Source organism: Rhea pennata, chromosome 6 (genome assembly GCF_028389875.1).
Source record: "Rhea pennata isolate bPtePen1 chromosome 6, bPtePen1.pri, whole genome shotgun sequence".
Lineage (NCBI taxonomy): Eukaryota > Metazoa > Chordata > Aves > Rheiformes > Rheidae > Rhea > Rhea pennata.
The window spans coordinates 5873678-5895163 of record NC_084668.1 but is presented as its reverse complement, the minus strand read 5'-3'; the positions used below and the strand labels follow the sequence as shown (position 1 = coordinate 5895163).

The 21486-nt window shown below is 39.6% G+C and overlaps 1 protein-coding gene across 1 annotated transcript in view; it reads right to left on the bottom strand.

Annotated features, from left to right (window-relative positions):
- The window catches only part of LRP1B (LDL receptor related protein 1B), a 339912-nt gene that overhangs the window by 301082 nt on the left and 17344 nt on the right, over positions 1-21486 (bottom strand). Inside the window, exon 4 of the mRNA XM_062578228.1 lies at positions 13798-13960. Coding sequence (XP_062434212.1) covers positions 13798-13960 — 163 coding nt within the window. The remainder of the gene's footprint in view (positions 1-13797; positions 13961-21486) is intronic.

Below are 21486 nucleotides of genomic sequence, written 5' to 3'. Positions count from 1 at the left end.
CATTAAAATATTAACATTTCGTATGCGGTATCATCTGCTATTGGAGCTGACGCCCTCAAGGTGACATAGCCAGTTCGGACCGAAAAGAATAAATAAATAAATAAATAAAAATTCTTTCCTAGTCATCATGGAAAGCAAAAGCACCACCGCAGAGAGAGCACGCAAAGCCCGACGAGGCACCAAAGGGCACCATCTGGCGTAACGTGTGCTGTCAGCAAGCAGAGAGCACACGCTGACGCACACGCTCTGCTTCGTGCCTTTCCACTGGTCAGCGACATAGTTATAACGAGATGTTCGCTGCAAAACTTCCTAGCTCGTACGGACGGGTGAGAGAGGCTTGATTAACTAGCGACAGTCAAAACTGAGATGTTTCTGAAAACTATTAACGATATTTAGTCAAGCAGTGTTTCCTGTAACTAACTGGCAACAAGGAAACAGATAATGCAACCGTATCTCCAAGGAGAACGTTAGATGAAAGGCAGGAATACTCTTACCCAGCCTCGCAACTTGTGCATGGATATTCAGAGTAACAGACCTTTTACCAAAAGCTTTTGCATTATACTTCCCCACATCTGTACTCCTGCTAAAGAACAGCATTAGCATTTATCTACATACATGGAGGTCAACTAAAACGAAGAGTACCTATTTTTACTTCAAACTAGAATAACTATTAATTAAACATTGTTGACTATTATTAGAAATTGGTTTCTTTTGGAATTAAAAATGAAGAAGTAATAATAAAACATTTACAAAATTGGGGCCTTCAAAAGGCTTAGACACAGAATTCTTTAAAAGTAACTTTTTTTTTTTTTTAATATTAAACAAGTTCTCTTGAAAGATCTGTATTCACTTTGACTGAAGTTTCCTGTATTTCCTCTACACTCAGTTGAATCCCTATATTGTTCAACCTCTGGGTCTAGTCTTTAAGGCTTGACTTCTCTTTTCTCTGAGCAAAGCAAAATTGGTACATACTAACAATTTTTGAAAAATATGTATGTTTTAATTGTTTTACTACTCCCTTACAACATTTGGTGCTGTAGAATTATCTCTCAGTCAGGCTTTTCTACTAGTTTTTATTCTGCCAGGCTTTACTCTGTGTTTTTGCAGTTTTTATTTTATTTTGACTCTGTAATTCTGTGTTTTGTTGCCTTTTATTTCATTTTTCTTGTAGTGTTCTTGAGTTTTTTCAGGAAAAAAAAGGCAGTAAAGGCTACTTTTAATAGCATATCAGAGGAAGAATTTGATAAAATGTATTATTAAAGATCTCAATGTATAAGCATATTTAATAATGTTAAACATTAAAAAGATAACACTGTCTTCCCTAAAGAATCTGTGGGTGAGAAGTCAGTGAATAAACCTGTTTTAATAGTAGTAATTTGTAAATTACACTCATGGATTTAGCAAATTAACTGTTGGTCAAAGAGATTAATATAAATAGAAATATTTTGTATACAGAACGATTTTTTCCTTCTCATAGAAGAGTCAAAAGCAAGCTCACGCTCTCTCGGGCGGGCGGGCGACGCTGCCAGCTTTGCTCTGCCGTTTGCAGCGTAACGCCGAGGCGCCGACGAGCGGCGGTTCGCACTCCCACGCTCCCTGCGCCGTCCAGACCCGCAATGGTGCTCCCAAAAATGGGAGCAGAAAGACTGTAGAAAGACTTTTTTTTTGAAGTTCTGCTGAGTAGAAGACAACTATGGTTAAAAATGACCAACACTGGATAACAGAATATAGAATACATTTTTTTGTGATGAACAATACTAAAATGCAAGGGATTACAAGCAACCGGGGGAAGAGGACAAGTTATTACAATGTTCCAAAGACATAACTGAAACAGGAGATACTTGCATAAGGATGCAGATGAAAACCTGCACATCCACTAAGCCCAACCAGCCTAATGGCTCAGGTATAAGCGAACTACACAAGCATAAGATAGGGAGCACCTGGCTCAGCAACGCACCTTCGGCGAGTCTGAGGCACCGGGGGATGCCAAGGCGAGCGCTAGGCTCCCGGTTCCCTCACTCGTCTCACTCCTGCTCTGCATCCATCACATCTTCTCAGTACAGGCACCAATCTTGCTATTTGGCTAAGTTACTTTCTGGTGTGATCGCTTTCATTTATTATTAAAAAAAAAACAATTCTGTTTATCTTGGATCCTTTCACAGGTCTGGTTTAGAGTGAGACGCTACAAACTATTGCATCTCTTTTAGGCTTTACGCATCTCTCATCAAGAGTGATAGTCCAAAAGAGGTGAAAGAACAATCAAGAAGAGAAAAACGTAGCTGCAAGAGGGATATAAGAACAGTTGAACTACTTCTACCAAAGGTACCACTTAACAGAACTAGCCCCACATCAGTCATACTTCAGGGTTAAACTAATGAGAAATAGCATCGTACTACAGTGTTTACACAGGAGAGAAAACTTTCCTATTTCACTTAGCATCAAAAAAGGCCTGACTTCACTTCCAAGGAAAACGTAGACCAAGCGGACACAACGCAAAGCACAGCTACTAAATGATCAGAAGTTTGGATGAAGGAAACTGTGGGGGCGGTGGAATATGTGGAGATGTGTTGCAAGAGTTGACACAAATATTAATGAATTATCCCTCACAAAATCCTCACAAGCTTAAATGAAGTAATCTGCCTGCTTTACCATCAAATTTAAATGCAGAATTTCAAACCTACCCACTAATTACGACTGCTCAACTCAAAAGACGTTAAGCCTGATAGGGCACAGCGTTCACACTAACGCAGGAGGCGCTGAAGCTAGTTTCAAGCCAGTCGCAGTTGAACGTGCTCAAAACCTCCACGGGCCGAGGGCCAGGTGGCTCCTGCGGGACGTTCACGCAGTGCAGAGGACGCCGTCTGTAACAGCTTGCCTAACCTGGTTCACCGGGAACAGGTGGGAATCCTCTCCCCAAACCCTAACAAAATGCAGTTCTCCTGAGTAGCATTTGATTTTCTTACGCACGGAAAAAATACCCTTCATAGTATCCCTACTTCATTCGCAGCACACTTTCCGCAGAGTGGAGAAAATAAATGGGAAAAGATCCATCGAGCCTGAGAGCTACGAGGGTCTACAACATTGGCGACGGAGTGGTTGCGGCAAGAGACACGAGCGTCTGCGCATACACGTTCTGCGTGTGCATCGGACGCACAAACACGGACACACACACACTATATAAATGAAAAGGCAACTTAATTTTCAGCAGTTCTGAACAGTCTCAGCTGTTAACCAAAGGGGATATGAGCTGGAAGCATTCACCTTTTTCAAAATTCAGCTGCCAGCGTACTGAATGCTTAAATACGAATTTAGGTGCCAATACTAAGATCTCACTTTTGAAAATGTTAGAAGAGACATCAATTTTTGAAGTATAAATTACACATACTAAAGTACTGGTATAGAATATATTAGCATGTTCAGAAAACTAAGTCGTAAAATAAAAGAGTAATTCAGCAAGTAGCCTACTTTAGTTAAAAAAAAAAAAAACAAAACCCAAAACTTAAACTTTCAGAAGATGTTACACATTTATATCAGTAAACCCTGTCAAACACTCAAGAACACAAAGAGCTTGGCTTCGTTTAGTCAACCAATTTATGTTCCAGTTTAAATATTTTGGTTAGAGATCCGATTTCTTGTTGAAATCAGTGTAATCCCTACTGGAAATGCGGTTTGCTTATTCTCCTCTCCTTACGCTCAGACAAACGAGCTGCACTGGATGAAAGTGCCATACATTATCATTTTGTTGGCTAAGATCAGCCAAGAAGTGGTTCTGTACAATTTTGTGTGCCTGAAGAAGTCTATAAGCATAGCCTACTCTTGTGTTTACTTTTTAGCAGCTAAAAAAGCAATTGAATTTCAAATATCCTACTATCAATATAATATTCTCCTTTAAAATCTGTTAAATATAAAACCCCAAGTATTTTGGTTTAGGGTGTGTAGATGAGCTGTCAAATCCTAATGAATAATAATGACCTAAACCAAACTGAAGTAGAGTCAATGCGAGCACTTTATTCTTCATAGCCTTTTTCTGGGCTCGTCTACGCTGCAAGTTTGCATCTCCAACGAGCTAAATACCCATCGATTCAAGATGAACACGTTTTCAAATGCCGGCCTGGACACTATCCAAACACAGCAATTCTCTAGTTTAGGAACACTAAGCCTGAGGGCAACCACAAGAGCCTCCACCTTAGAGCAAGCGTTGCGTGTGCGTTTGCGTGTGCGCACTCTTGTCCCTGAAAATGAATCAGCTGTCTCAAAAGAACTGGTAATGCCAGCTTTAAAAAATAAACAAGCCCTTCTCCACTTTCAGTTACTTTTGATGTATTTTTCAACGTTGTAAAGTAGATGTGGTAATTAATTCTGCTCCCACTGAAGCTTCACGTAGTTGTGTATTCTGACAGCTTAAGGCCCTTTAAACAGCTTATTTAACAACCCACTAATAACGCGGTATCTCGTAACTTAGATGCACTCATCTTTAAAGAAAAGCTGCTCGTCACCCACAATATCCCTAATCTTCTACACATGCTTTAATTAGCTTTTTACCTCTGTTTAGCCAAGCACAGTCACAGTCGCTGTCATATTTTCCGTTGCTTTCCACTTATCTTGCACACACTTCAGGTCACACAACTCACTACTGTACCAGACAATAAATAACAACTCCAAAAAGGCAAAGCCTTCATTACTGATGGTTATTAAATATGTTGCTTGTCTATGGCAGTAGGAGAAGACTCTCACATCGCTTTATGAACGCAAAAAGATACAACTGACAACTCGTAAAAGGCAGGGATGTTGCTTGCAGAAAGGCTCGATTGCTTTCTCTATCATCACCAATCCTCCTTTGCAAATGTTCCACACTCCATTTTCATTTAGTTACCAAAATTCTCAGGAAAGCCAGCTAAAATCTAATTTTTGCTTCCCCCCGCCCTTAAAAATCCTTGCAATCCCATCAAATGGGGAAACAAAACAAGGAGCAAGTTTGTAATTTTTTAGCTGTACCCTTTAAACAGCCGCACTGAAATGTCAGTAAATGTTATTCACGTTTGTTCTTCTAGCAGGCCACCCTCTGATACCAGGTTGCAGACCCATGCACACGTACAGCCTCCCGTGCAGAGGAGAGGGCAAACGGGGCCAGATTATTATCCTTGCCTAACGTCCGCCCAGCAAGGTCCGATGCATCCCTAATGAAGGCGATTACCACTTCCCCATGGATCGTATGCTAATGCTTCCTCAGCCTCCTAAGTTTTTCCTGTATCCATCAAAGTCGCTGCTGCTAATTAAAATGACTTTTTTCCTGTCCTTTCTTTAACAGGGCAAATAATTAACCACCTTTCTATTTAACTAACCTTTTATAGAAAATAGTTATGACTTTTCTCAACCTCCTCTCTTCCAGATTAGACTACCGCAGTGTTCCCATAATGATTTTGCACGTTTTTTAAAACACTTTGTACTTTTATATCCAGACTTCTTCCAGTTCTCCTGTATATATTTTGTATATACTCATCTATCTTGTATATATTTTAGACGGTGACCTGAAGCAGGCACGTTTCAGCTGACGTGTCAGCAAGGCACGTTCACGCTGCTGAGCGGAGCCCCAGTGTTTCTGTACTTCAAACCTCCCACGTATCCAGGCAGTGATTTATCTTCAGTGAAGAAGGAAATGAATGGCATGACATTAGCTTATTAAAACACTGTGTTTTACACTATTTTGTATTCCAGCAATATAAGAACAACATAAGAAATGTGTGACCATCATCAGAAAAAAAGATTTTGGGAATTTCATAACAGCACCATGGAATATCGGTGTTCAACAGGAACTATTTTTTTGTATTACTTTCATTTTGTTCATATTATAAAAAAAATTCCAGTAGAACTAAAGAGTTGCTCTGTTACAAATATAGCAAAATACACATACACTCCAGTCCAGGTTAATGCAAGTAAAATTTAAAATAAAAATATTGGTCTTAAACTGTTATTCTTCAAGATATTTTTCTAAGCTTCCACTCATGCAGTGCTTTAATTCATATCAGAATCTGTCTCAGCACAAATGACCTTACAGAAGCTGGTTAGATAAGACAATCAGGTAATAAAAATAAAAGGAGAATTCAGAGGGACATGAGCATAATGTCCAGGCATTACAGAGCCTTAAACTCCCATTTATATTCTTATTCAGAAGCAAAGTGGCCTCAATTCTCTCTACCTTAATTGCTTTCATCTTGGAGGAAATCACCGATAGTCTGATTCAAATCATGTAGCTTTTGTCAGGCCATTTCAGGTACAGAAAAAAAAAATCTTAAGACTTTTGTGCCCAGCCCATTATCAGCGCTGCTGCTGTTCCCACGCAAGGTCCTCTGCGCCAGCCAGCTGACAGGCAACTTTTGAGAAGTGAAAATACTCAATAATTCTGATTATTAGACAACAGCATCACCCAGAACATCGGAAAGATATTCTACTAATAGTGCTGGCAGTCAGTTTGCCAACTACTTCACAAAGTTTTACAGTCACTGGAAGAAAAAAGTTCTTTCTAACTCACAGGTTATCAGCGTTGTTACTATCTGCTTTTCTTTAAATGCAGTTTGGTTTGGGTACCTCTTCAAATGTATACGAAAGGCTGGATTTTAATTGTAGCCATCAATTATCTACTGTGAGGTGCATTTGAATAAAAAGTATGCACAATAAAAAATGCAAATACATAATTATTTGAAAATATATATGTACTAAAGCTGTACAAGTTTATTCTGTTTTTGTCTTGATGATACAAATCGCTTTGATCCAGCTACTTAACCTAAACTTGTTAATGAGTTCCCTTTTAAAGTAAAGTGCTTGATATTTTGATTTCTTTCATTTCATCAGTGACTGCAAATACTTTTCAGCCTTAGATGAGTTTCATAATGATTTGTGTCTTTTTATGTTCATAAATCCACATATTTGATTTCCTTGAAGAACAACTTTATTTTTTTCTTCTATTCTGTTTGCATATGCATGCAAAAATCACATCATGTTATTTCAAGAAAGACAGAAGATGAAGTTCCTTAGCTTTTTTTTTTTTTTTTTTCCCTCTTCATTAATAGAGCAGTAGCAAGCAAGGTTTCCTAGTAAGCAGATCTATGCTGCTACTGAAGAAACAGTGTCAAAGGAGATTAGGTCCATAGGGAAATGTAAAGGCGCCAAATAAGTGCCACGTTTTAGTTAGCAACAAACAAATTTTAAAACAGAATATCACAAAAATGGAACTAGCATCTTCAGAAAACTTGAAAACATGTAAACATGTAAAAATATTTTCTCCTAAATGGTTAGCAACCATTAGCACTAAATAGTTGGCAGCAAAAGTAAACATAATTTTCAAAGTTTTTTTTTTTTCTTGATTAAATTACTCTTTCTTTCCGAGTTGTTTGCCTGCCCTAGCGATTACTCCTGACTGTGTACAGCCTCAGATAAGTGGTGGTGGGGGGGACGGAGGATGATCAACAAAGGCCAAAATCTTAATTAAAACTTTCTGCTCATCATGAGTTATCATAAAGAATTTTCTTAAAAGGGATTTTTTCCAGGTCACCTTTAAAACTTTCTAAAAGTTACTACATCTTACACGCTCCTTACACACAGCCCTTTGAAACTGCTTTGTGATGAGAAAAGGAACTGAATTCTTCTAATAACAGCATGTTATTAAAATACTAATGATTTTTCTGTTTAAAAGCGAGCTTTAATGACTAGAACACTCCTCTTTGATCAGTAGAAAATGGTGACTAATCCGAGGGGAAAAAAAAAAAAAAAAAAAGATTTTATATCTCAGAGATCTCTCCCAAGCCTGTGACTGTTTTAAAAGCTCAGAGTCAAGAGAGCAAGAATAGAATAAAAAAAGACAGCAGACACTAAATGTAGATGCTCTATATTTATCCTGAAAGACTCTCCCGTTTAAACAACAATGAAACAAATGTAAAAAAAAAAAAAAAAAAAAAAAATCTGCTGGTCTGACCTCACCTACTTTTTCAGTTCCTGCTCTTTCCTTCCCCGGAAGGAGCTTGGCTTCACCACCGCTAACAAACCCCGTGGCTTCCTCTCCCCCCTTCCCCGCCTGGGGAACCGCTGCAACCTCGCGGTCGTCCATCCCGCGCTCGGGCCGGGCTCCCAGGTCAAGTCCAAGGGGGTTTTTGTTCCGTTCAGCACACCCAAGCAATCCCCCTGGCCAGGCGCAGCCCGCAGCCCACCCCTCCCCTGCAGATTTTACGCTTCAGGTGATTTTTTTTGTTGTCCATTCATTTACCTTGCAGTGTGCTTAACTCAAGGCAAAGAAAATGCCAATGCAAGCTTTACTCCTGACATCTAGAAGACAGCGCATTTACTTTTTTTAGGGGGGGGGAAGAGCCAGGTACTTCCCGGGAAGCTGCTTCAGAAAGGGCTCCCTCTCCCGCTGCTCTTTGCTGGCCATTTCGGGAGCCAGGATCTCAGGGTTAGGCTCAGGCTCTGCCCACTCAGAAGCTCCATCAAAGAATTGACCACGAAAAAGTTTCTTACCTCCTTTTTCAGATCCTGCCAAATAGGATAGCTCTTACAGGCTGGGAAGTCTTCTCATGTGGCCAAACAGATTTAACTGCCAGCCCCAACTCATTCCATTTACAGCTTCACAGGGAAAAAAACACCTCTCCACACTCTTAAAAGTTGTTTCCCTTCCTTGACTCTATCTCTTTATTACACTAGGCACTATCTCCTGTACATAGCTCTCCAGCAAGTAAAAATTTGATTTAATGATGTGTAAAAGCTCTATCATTCCCCTGGTACTGTTAGTGTGAACTGTTCAATGGACCTTACATTACATTTAAGTCTGCCCAATAAATGTAAACATCTCCAGGGGATCATCATACACAGCTTGATTAAGAATATATGCAACAGCTGCTAATCACTCCAGATGATAACAGGGTTCACATGACCAGTCTCCAACCTCCTCCTCTTAGGCATACCAGGAGTATTTCAGAAGTGAAATAAATTTATACTTAAGAAGAAAAACATTAAAAAGGCAGACACAACAGTTCCGCAGGTTTTTACTTCTAGACAGGGTATTTAAGGAGGCGGCTCTGCTCTGTCCTTACACAGAACGCCGTCTTTCACCAGGATGTCTCACCCTTCGGTTACTTCTATTTCCTGGATTTTGCATTGACGCAAATTACCCAATTGCATTTCAAGAACTTCCTTATGTATTTATTAATTGAATCCCTTTTTACATACCGTAGCTTTGATTTTAGCCACAGTAAAATCTGTGCTGCGAATCTCAGAGGAAGCCAGCGGAACAGTCTTTTTTATTTTTTCCCTAGAACAAATTCCTTTGTTGAGGACAGGGAAAACTTAGGCTATTAATTTTTCCCTTGTTTCTCTTCTTCACCTCTGTGGTTGGAGAAGATATCACCTGATTGTCATTACAGACTTACCAGCCCCATAACAAAGGTTTTGTGCTGTTGTGCAGCATTTTGGCTTTTTGACGTAATAGCGTTTCCAAGAGACTGCACTGAACGCGTTGACAGATGTTGTCCTTTTAACAGTCATCCCACCACAATCTCCTCCTGCATGTACTTACAAGTGTTGCATGAAAGAAATAGGCAGAGCTGTCCTTTTTTATTTCTACAACATACCAGAAGGAAAAGATGATTAAAAGACTTATTCAAATATTTATATGCCACACACTGCCACAGTACCGAAGTATTTGCTAGCTCTTTTTACAAATCTCTTTAGCAGCAAGTCTTTTCTCCCCATTGTTACTAATACAACTTTTAAATGACTGTTACAAGCTCCCGTTGCAAAGGCTTCAGCCTCTAATTGGGCATCCTCTGCAGTTCTCTGCCTCCTCCCCCTCTCTCCCGCCTCTCCCTCCGTCTTGCCTTCCCTTTGGAGTGACTCACAGGCGAGGGGTCTAGCCCCTGTCTTCGCCCCCAGCGCTCCCGCACGCTCTGCGCCGCCCTCCCACGCGCCAGCTCTGCTCTGCACGTCGCCGTCGCAACCTCGCCGTGCCCGGCCGTGCTCCAGGCACCTCCTTACCCTTGCAGCCCTTGTGCAAGCGGGTGCTAGATCAGTACCCTTTGCATTTAAACACCCTCCTTAAAACTCCTGCTTTTCCTTAAGTCTATAGAATATATAGAAAATCCCAAAGAGCATCAGAGCCGCAGTTTCGCGTCACGCAGCGCTGCAACCAGAGCAGCCCTGAGCTACCGACGGGCTCACAGCTTTCTGCTGCTCCCGCCTTTCCCCGCCTCCCGGTGTTCTTGAACAAATCAGAAATGGATCCCAGTAGAAATTCAGTAGCTCCGATATATATTACTTTGTATACAGTAGGTATAAAAGTGGTAAGAACAGGACCACAGTTTTCCAGCGGAGGGAGGGAGCTCTAGTATGCCCCTACTCCAATCCGCTCGTCCCATGCGCAACGCTGGTCTGCTCTGCATTACCAGTGCGGGGCACTGGAAGGCAACAGTCTACCTGGAACACTGGATATATTTAACTGGAGATATTTTTAAGAACACTGGACATATTTATGGTATATGTATGTGTATATAGAAGCAGACACTTAACAGTGCATTCTGCAATAATTCTTCCTACTCTCCTTGAATACATCCAACTTACACAAGCTGCTTGTTATTCTCCCTGTTGAGTAGAGGATATAAGAAACCCAAAATGCATCGTCTGCACACAACGAGCTGGTCAGGAGCAGAGCTGGGAAAATCTGCCAAACCTTCTGATCCAGCCTCTTGCGGGTTTTAAGTCTATCACCTTCCACATTGCTATACCTGTCTGGTGACCACAAAGTCTCATCAATGTGCAAGCTTACTGCCAAAAAGAACGAGCAAGAATCCTTTCAAAAATACCTCATTCTCCACGAGTACAGCAGACCTACACTGAAGACTGTAGCCAGAAATGAAATCACTCTAAGACAACTCATATTTATTTCACATGATGCTCATCAGCACCATCATTGATTTTACACCAATTTTAAGGACCAAAAGACGAAAGAGGGCAGGAGGAGTAACAGCTTTTGTTTCTTGACCACTGAAGGAAACAAGTCCTATATTCCAGTTTATCAAAACTATGAACTGAAGACATGAAGAGCTCTCCAAGACATTTGATAGATAATATATTATTATAAAATAATCTATCTCCCTCTCCGTTTCTGACTGCTACTTTATTTTCCACTAGCGCTGTTCTAACTTTTTCTTCAATATATGCTTTGCTGACAAGTCTGAACACTGCAGTCCTCACAGCAATCAGTGGACACACGGTATTTTCCTCTGGTAATGGTCTCCCTAGCACAGCTCCAACACTTACACGGCATTACAAATTCCTTGACACAGCAGATGAATACTAGTGCTGCAAAACCTGCAAGTGGTTAAATAATTAATCTGCGTTTCTTTTTGCTTTTTTTTCTGAAATTTTCAGATGCATTTTCAGCAGATACGGGCTAGAGTAAAAGGATACGGCTCAGATGATTGATAAAATTGTTAAAATCTTAAAGCAAAACAATGGGGATGTAGATTAGAAACATAACAAACAAGTTTGTTCAAGAGCTTTTTGAATAGTAGAACCTTTCTTCTCTCGGTTCAGTTTAGATTAAATAAAAGTTCTCATTCAAGTTCAAACCTCAATGAATAGGAGAATATATGAAACCACTGAACGAACTCCTAATAAAACTCACATGCACTGATACGTAAAATTAATCACAGTTGCAAAAACTATCTTCAACAAAGCAAGAGGAACCATTTGGGGAGAAGAAAATTTCTGCCTAGGCTTTCATCGTTCGATCGGTAAATCAGGAATCGTGGATCATCGTACACTGGCTATGTGCACGACACTACGGATGTAAACATGTCAGAATATCAGCGCCTGCTCCTACATCACTACGGGTAAGTCTGCCGCAGGCGTAACAGCCTGCGATCAAGCTCTGAATTCCTCCGCACAGCAAATGGTCTTTGCTGTGCCAGTCTACCTTCAGCTTTTAGAAGAACACTATAGTGAACATAATACCAGATACAGGAGCGAACACATTAAAAAGTAATCGGATAATTTCTTACAGGAGCCTATATAAAATCTCTCAAAACAGGCTGGGTTTTGTATCTCAGCAAAAAGCCCACAAGATTTATAAATATACGTTCACAGAGCACAGATATAACTATCTTACGAAGCTATTACACTTTTATGTAACCTGCTCATTTGATGCTCAATGTACAAATTTGTGTATATTGATATTTTTGCAGTTCTTTAAATGAAATAAAACCAGTAAGTTACCTAGAATAGAATACTGTTTTAATATTTTGACACAGAATTACGTCTCAGCTAGTATCAGCATGAATGCGTAAAAAGAAAGCAAAAAAGACAGAAAATGAAGGCAAACATTTTTAAAGTAATAATTAACTCTGCTATGCCACTGAAAAAGACAGCTATCTAAATAAGACGGTCCTTTTTTTTTTTTTTTTTTTTTTTTTTCCCTGTTCCAGCCTTCTTTGCAGAATTAAAGTGCTGGATACAATTCTTACATCCCTGAAAGATAAGATTATCTAATGACAAGCGTAAAGCTCATCTAGTAAATCCAGCAAAGAATAAGCAAGCAAATGCACAGAAAAGGCTGCTGTTAGCAAATCTGAAAGCTTCAAGCTCTTGCAGATCAGAACTTTCAGAAAAATCAATTTATACATGATTTTTGTTTGTTTCTCTTAAAACGACACTACAGATCGAGGCAAGTTTACCATCTGCTGCAGATAGAGCTAGAGCTATATTCAAGAATTGCATTATACAGCTTCTTTATAAACTTTACATGCAAGCTGTTCTTGTCAGAATTAAAGTCGCCGTGATAATGCATCTTAATATTCGATCAGGCTTTAAATAAAGAAAGAGTGACAAAAGTCCACATACAGACGACAGGCTGCTCCTCAGTAAACATTATTTCATTCACGGAGAAGGAGCTTATGTCAATTTAGGATATATGGCACCAGGCATTTCAGTCTTAACTACGCACAGGCTAATAAAGCAGGTATAAAATCTTTGTTCCAAAATCCTCACAGAAACGTACACTTTTTAAATTAACTTGATCGTTCCTCTTTAGTTACGCTTTTACTTCCTCAGTTGCTTCAAAACTTTTCCCAGCTGGTGGCTGTAGTAAAACGGCAGATTTTTAGTACCCTGTATTTTAAGCAAGGCTTTATTCCCAAGTGACGCTGAATGCATCTATGGAAGATAAAAAGCGAATACAAGGTTTTCATATCGCTTCACATGACCCTCAAAAGCAGAGCACAAAGTTCTGAAGTTCTGTGCCTAATTAAACTTGGTAGAGCCACTGCCAATACTCCTGAGAACGAGGAGTTAAATACAAAGAAATAACAAGTTCCTTTTTCACATACTCTAGTTAGAAACACAATTTACAGGAAAACAGAAGCAAAGAAAAACTTATGACAAGGTAGAGGTAAAACTGTTTTTCCATTTCTCATTCCATTTTGAAAAGCTATGCAGCATGTGTTGTAATTAATATAGTTACGTTAATTGCTTGCTCCAAGTGCGTTACACATGATTGTTTTGTTATAGCTGCTGTATAAATAGCTCAATATAAAAGTGGAAATACAGTTTTAAAAATACCTACATGCGAGACACGATTTTCAGTCCCTGGGATATGTAAATGATGCTGCATTAACTCACAAAGTAGATATTACATCATCTGTGGTCCGAAAGTGAAAAACCATAAAAGCAGATGTAAAGATTATTATGGGATGTTTCCGCAGACAAGCACGCATCGTATAAAATAAAAAATTTGTAATGCAAAGAAAATAACCTTACCCTGAAGCTGGGTCAACTGCTATGGCCTTAGGGTTGCTAAGCTCGAGCTCGACCAGGGTAACGCACACCGACCCGTTGTGACTGCAAACAAAGATCCTGTCGCCGACGGGGTCCGCGAAGTACCAGTTCCCGGTGATCCAGTCGACTGCTATTTGCTGCACATCTGTCACAAAAAATAAACAGAGCAGAAGCGAGAGAAAGGCTCAGAAATGAAAACACCACACAAATAGCAGCGCCTGGCCGCCTCCCTGAATGAACGGAGGCTCCGCTCAGCTAAAGAGCTCGCACTTAAAGACGAAAATGTACACAAGGGTATAGAGTACATAATAAGTGATTCAGTTCTCAAGTCAAAAACTAGCAAAGGATTTAGCCACTGTTTTGAGAGAATTAGTTCTTTTTAGGTTTGAAAATCCTGGTACAACTTCAAAGATGTGAAAATATATACATGTGTTTGCAGTTTGGTAAAATATTTTAAATTTTGCCATCACGAAAGTTTTCCGCGGCCTACTCAGCTGCAGTATCACTGAACGAAAAGAGGGGACGAGAAAGGCCGCCGGGGCTGGGCCACGCTGGCAGGTCCCAGCGGAGAAGACGGCCGCAGGAGGTCGCGGGAACTCTCACGTTAGTTTGCCAGGACGTTTATTACACTGTGGAGACAGGGCACTGATAACGCATACAATAGTTTATTTATATCTGTTTAATTTTATATATTATATATATTTAAAATGGACTAAAGCCAAATCATAAATACTTCACGGAAATTCAAAAAAACCTGTACGCAGGTATTCTTTTTAGAATAATTTTTGTACTCTTATTCAAAATCTTGCATGTTTCATGTAATTCAGTCTCCCTGTCTTACACCTAATCTTGCTGTTAGAGAAAGGAGAAGTGTAAAGAAGCATTTTTTAAAGTTAGAACAAAACTTTGTCAGACTAAAATTTCTTTCCCTCCTATTTGGTATCAACATCACTGTGTAATATAACACAGAATTAGCTATTCTTAAATTAATAACTATTGTAAAATTATTTTCTTTTAAATAGAATGTTAAGTATTTCTATAGTATATATTTAAAAAAAATATTTTAAACATATTCATAGAGCATATGACTATGGTTTCAAAATACTGTTACAATTCTTTCACATTGACATAAACCGGATGCAAAAAAATACCATTTCTCATAGAAAATGCTGCTTTCAGTTTTCTGTATTTCTACTGTCTTTCCAAGGTTGAGCTTTTGGGGGGATCTTCTTCCCCACTCCAAGGAGGAGCTGTTGCCACCATCACATACATGCTGCATTTGAACATACAAAGTAAACTTGATATAGAAGAAAACTGAGAGCACTGAGTTCGTGACAATAAGCGAGGGTTCATTCGATAAAAAGCTTGGAACAGACATGAAGATGCCTGTGTTCTCCTTCAAAGGGCAGATAACCTAAACAAGATTTACTCAGTAAAATATCGGGAATAGACACCAGCTCTCTCCTATCACAGCCACCCCGTTACACAGTCTGTTGCTGTCTCTTCCATCTCAGATTTGCCTCCTCCGCTATTCATTTTCCTTTTAATTCAAAGCGAATATTAGGCCTCTTCCCTCCTGATGGCTACTACAACGACATGCGGAGCCAGAACTGCTCCACTTAGCCCAGGATCCTACCCCAGGGGCGGCCACCGTCACGTGCACTCAGACATACTCAAGCCCTGCAGTACTTTAGGCAACGGGGAGGAAAAGGATTTTTTTTTTTTCCCGCGTCCAAGCAAAATATAGGACATGCTTTTAAAGCCACACGATGTCCCGCTGTGCAAGGAGCGTATTAATTGACCGTAGTTAACCGGGACCCTCGACGCACGCCGGCAGCTCCACTCGGCAGCTGCAAACCCAAGCTGCGTCTGAGGCCCAAGCGCTCTGCCTTTTTGTCCTCCCCGTGCTACGCTTTCTGCTGTGAATTGCACACACCCAGCTACTCACAGGAGTCGTTTATACGGAGCTGCTCAAGTCCACTCCCCCATCCAGTCTCCCTCTCCAGGAAAGCTCCCCTGAGCGAGCACACCGCGTTCCCGGAACGAGACCTCGAAGCGCTCTGGTCTGGCCGGCAGCGATGCAATAAGCCCCTCTGAACGGCTCTGCAGCTGGGGAGCTAGTGAACGCGGTGTATACCAGAGAGAGACGGTTTTGGTCGCACTGGGGAACTTTTAAATATACATTTTTGCACTCAGGAAGTTACCAAATTAATTTCATGGCTATTTCTGAAATCATATACTGAAGCCCGATACATACAGACAGCTGGTCCACTCACATCTTTGAAGTAATTAATCTTTTTTTCTTTCGTGCACACAGTTCCAGAAGTCCCTGAAGCATTGAAGAAGAGCATTGCACCAGCAAATGTAAGCCTGTACGCTTCTTCTTTTAACACACAAATACTATTATACCTTTAGAGGAAACAGCAATTTTACATTAAATATAGGACGGCTAAATCTTCAAGGGGGACATATGCACCTTATGGCTGAAACCTAGCTTATGACAATCAGAACCATACTGGACGACATGTACCTTGTCCTGCATGTGTTACTGTATCATTTAATTTAAAATTAAATAAATTAAATAAAGATCTTCACAGAAGAGAGGGGAAAACATCACTGTAGTCTTTTATTTATAATACCATTCTAATTAAAGATTCAACATAACTGCTGGCTATTAAAATTAGTATCATGTAAATAGGGTTTTTTTTTTCCCTCCAAATGCTGAAGAAAGATTGGCAATGGAAAAATTATTAATTAAGTTATTAAGTTTTCATAAACTCCAGTGAAACCATCACTTGTTTTAAATGTGAGGATTGGTCTGTGCAAACGCCACTGTGGAACTTAAACTAGTTGGAGCCTTTCTTAGAAACCTCTGAGCAAAAGTTCAGATCCATGATTTTGGATGAAATCTCATCAAAATTAAAAACACTCCAAAAATGGGTACACTCCATGTTTGCTTCTGGTTAATGAATCAAAAATAGCCAACCTCTCTATTTTAGTTAACTTTACTCTATTTTGATTAAGGAAGGATCTTCTGTTTCCAGCTAAGTCAAAACCGAAACCATGAGATGGCTTTCAAAACCGAGGTACCATATTGAGAGTCCTGCAAACGCATTGCCTCTGCAGAGCCTCTCGCTGGAGAGCGATGCTCCTAGTTATCAGCCCAGACAACTTGATGCTGACACTGTGGTTTGGGCAAGTTTATGGTGGCATAGATTTTTCTGCACCTCTTCTATTGATTGCAATTTGCCATAATTATGTCCATAGTTCCATTTACAAAACATGATTTTTATTTAAAATGTCACCATTCAATACACTAGACATATTGGTGAGTAAGCTTTTAATAACCCTGCCTTGCATGATTAGTGAAGATGTTTAAAAATCAAAAATGAAATGACAGATATCCATCTATCTTTTCCAAATGCATCTCCCTTAACTAACTCTTTTGAGAAATCAGCCCCTTACTGTTTGTAAAGAGTATAATGCAAAATCTAAAAAATATTAAATATAAGTAAGCACTTTAAAGCATCCAGACTTCAAGTTCCTCAAAAGAAAAGAAAGTTTTTCCCTTGTTTGATGAGTAACATAAATTTCAATAAATTGGGTTACAGTCTTACAAATACAAACGCTGTTCTTCCAAACCTACAGGATATCAGAAGATAGACATTTTTAAAATCTGTAAATGTGAACATTTGTACAATAGCAGTTTCCCGAAACTCAAGAGTTTTAGAAATCATAAGCCCAATATTATGAATACTTAACAAAAGCATCCTGATAGCTCACGACGACATCTTCTCTCTCAGCGATCTAACCTGTCTAGTTCCTCCAAGCATTCAGCTCCAGACTAGCTTGGGTATTTTTCTTCCAGTTTAAAATAGTGTTTATATCCTTCTGCTGGACGCAGCCCACAAATCAAGAAGACAAGATCTAACTCCAGAAACTTCACACGATTTCATAGTTCTGGAATTAGTAGTTCAAAACACTTCAAAAGACTGCAGAAGACTGCGACACAAGCTGGCCAACCAGGTCCTTTTCAGTCCTTCACATACTAATATCTGAGCACCAACGACAAGATATAGTCATACAAGCCAATTTTCTGGACTCTTAAGCTGTACAGCAGATAGCTATATAAGTTTGCTGGTTAGCTCAAAACATAAATAATAATAATTCCCACTGGTGGCTCTGCTCCTTTTGTAGACCTCCTTTGTTTCTAGGGAAGCTGGACATTTTTAGGCTTTTATGATTTAGTTTCTCAGGTTGCTATGAGGCACGCTACTGCAGATGGCAGTCAGGCAAAGGTAATATTAAGATATGCTGCATTGGCCGAGGTTGAACTTTGAGCAGGCACTATGACAGAAATGTAATTTAATTATAAACTTTCTTCCATCGCGAACCGTGGGATCTACAGAACTTTCAAAAAAAAATATATATCTTTTTTTATAAAAATCCTCTGCTTACAGAGCAGAGGAAATGTGATGATGCTGGGTCCCAGGTGCTTGGGCTTGGTGCTTTTGCCAGGAATTTTACAACAGAGTGGCAAAATCTGGTTCAAAATTTCCTAGCATACTTCTTTTTGTCCTCACGTCGTAAAGTGATTCTACCTCATAGTACATCAAGTTTCTGGAATGAGTAAAATGGGTGAAATTTTCTGTTACTGTACCGTGATTCATGTACTTAGTTATTATCACGCCACCGGATGAAATGTAAAAGGAAGAGGTGTGAAAGGGTGAAACAACGGCTGGATGAATTTGTCTTCTAATCCCGAGGATCAAGATTTTGGCGGATCAAGGAGTGAATTTCCTGCTGCCAATCTCACGTCAGAAACAAGTAAGAGATGTCGAAAACCGTAACACTGCTAATTTCCGTATTACTGAGTTTCAAACACGCTGCCGAACGACTGTGAACGCGTAGCGGGGTCCCAGGAGCCTGCATCCGTGCTGAACAATAAAGACAGATTTACGGAGGTACAGAGCTATAACACTCTTTTTTTTTCCAACTGCACATTCAAAAGCTTCTTATAAATCTGCCGAGACTGTAAATCAAACCCAGTTATTTACTTCAAAGCAGTTAAGTCATCCACTGTTAAAATTAAAGCATAATTCAGCCGCAATAGGCATCCCATCAAGCGCGCGGGCTACGCGAGCTGCTGCGGGGAGAGCGCCGTGCTGCATTAGCTTGTGCCACTGGGCTCGCTTAGCATCCTCCGTCAAAGGCAAAAGCGTACAACCTTCCCCCCGCCGAGGACTGCCGGCCGCGCGTACGCCCCTCATCAACAGCCCCTACACGCAAACAAGGTCACTTAAACGTTTTCCCACAAAGACGCTAAACAGTTCATTATTATTAAAAAAAAATAAATAAAATATGGAGTTCCTTTTGCAATACAAAGTAATTGAGGAAAGTGCAAGCCGGTTAACCCCGGAGGTGGAGCACGGCACTTCCAGGAGCACGTGTGGGGGTTAATGTAGAAGGCAACGATCTCAGTCAGCTGGAAGGGAAGGAAGGGGGCTCGTATTACACGTTTTCGCAGAAGGTGACACTTGTCAGACAACACTGGTTCACAAGAGTCAGCGTATGCTATACTCTCTTGCAGACAAAATGAGGTCTTAATTTTATAGGCTAATTTCATATTGAGCCCAATACAGTTGCTATTAGCAATATATTGCCTGGATAACACAAATATGCAATACATAACATAACCTAGTGTTACAAATCACCCTGCTTCTTTTCCCTAAAGGTCATTATTACATTCAATTCAATTTTAATCAGAAGGTAATAATGACAACAGCAGATTTCATTCTGATCCATATACGACACTGAGCATGGAAGTCTTTTTCTGTATCTCAGACATTTAGGGGAAAAGGAATATGTTCTTAAAAAAATGTGCTTGCAAATAAGAACAAACACAAATGTTATTAAAGAACTAAATACAGTTAAACTCTGCATACTGATCCCAATATAAATCCAGTATGAGAACTACTACTATATGAATTGCAGAAAAAGATTTTAAATAATTTTAATTATAAAAAATATAACCTGTGCAGTTAGCAGACATATATCTCATCCCGCCACATAACACCTCTGAAACAAAGCCACATCATGTACTTTAGCAGATGAGATGACCTCCTCTTTTAGGGTTACTAAGGAGAAAAAATGAAATTACTTCTTATATTAAAGGGCATTAAGCCATTTTCTTCATCTCTTTCCCTGCCTCCAAAAACAAATAAAGCTCTTCAGAAAGGATCATCACCTCCATGGCACCTACTGCTACGATACAGAGGAATCACTGACACAGCCGGTGCCATCAACATGCTTGTACTTCTGCAAAACTTCTGCAAACACTGTACAGCATCACCTAACACCACTATTTACCTTATATTATGATTTGGGCATAACAAATAAAAAACCTTTCCTATCTATGAATGCTGAATGCCAGCTGCCTATAATAAATGCATGCTCATCTTACTGTTTTCCCATCCTTCCTTTCTTCCTGTTCATCCATATGTTTTTTTCATCCATCTCTTCCACTTTGTCCAAACCGAAAACAGTATCCTGTTCCTTGTTGTTTTGGCTTGATCAAAAAGGAGATAACTGTCCAGGCTTAAAATCAAGGCCTAGTTGAGGCATTTATAAATTGAAATCTAAAATAATTTTACAATTATTTGCTATTTTTTCTTGCTAACTTATTTGCAATAATGAAAAAAAACCAAATTAAAGGAATTATTTTAGGAATATGCCTCAATTATTTTTCTATACGTTTTTGACATGGCATCTGGACATCATTGCTTTTTGGTGGGTTTCTGTTGTCTTCATTGTAGTGGTAGATTCAAATATTGGTCTACCTGAACAAGAATGCCATTATCTTAAAAATGAACACCATCATAGAGGCCACGAAAAAGTCTTATGAGCCATTCAAGCAGTTTTTGTTTCCAGAAATGTGACTCACATACAATGCTCTCATATTTGCAGAACTCGAACTTTGCTTTCAAAAAGTTTACAGCCTCTTCCAAAATATTTTAACTAGCCACCTTAGAAAGATACGTGGCCATAATCCCTCCTCTTTTCAAATTCAGAAGCCTTGTGTACTTTGTGCTATCTAGTCCTGCTCTGTATATCCCCTATTCATTTTTAGCATTTCCGTTATTAAACCTCACAGCATCCCTATGACATCTGGAAATACTGTTATTCTCATTTTACAGTAAGAGGGGAAAAGAGAAGATTACTTGCTAAATGTCATCTAGTAAGTCTCAGGAAAAACAGCGATGTCCTGACTACCAGCAGACGAGGCTGCCTTTCTCTCTAAACCATCCCCCTTCTCCTGTAAACAGTTAAAGAAATGGTCCCAATACTTGCAAAGAGAGGATATACTGGCATTACACAATATGCTAGCACAAAAGAACCCCCCCCTCCACAATGCACTGTGACCAGCTATTTAGTAAAATGCAGAATATGGATTGCAGTGCATTCACAGACTATTATAAAAATGTATACCAGTATTATATTTTCACGTTACTTTATCTTACTTGAGTCATCTTTTCCCAAAGAGTTTATTTCCGAAGCTAATGTAGTGGTAATGTCTGTTTTAAACAAGCCTGAATTTTGCAACTAGTTGAACATATTTAGTGAATAACTGCTATATCCTTGAAAGACCCTTGAAATGAAAATGCACAATAT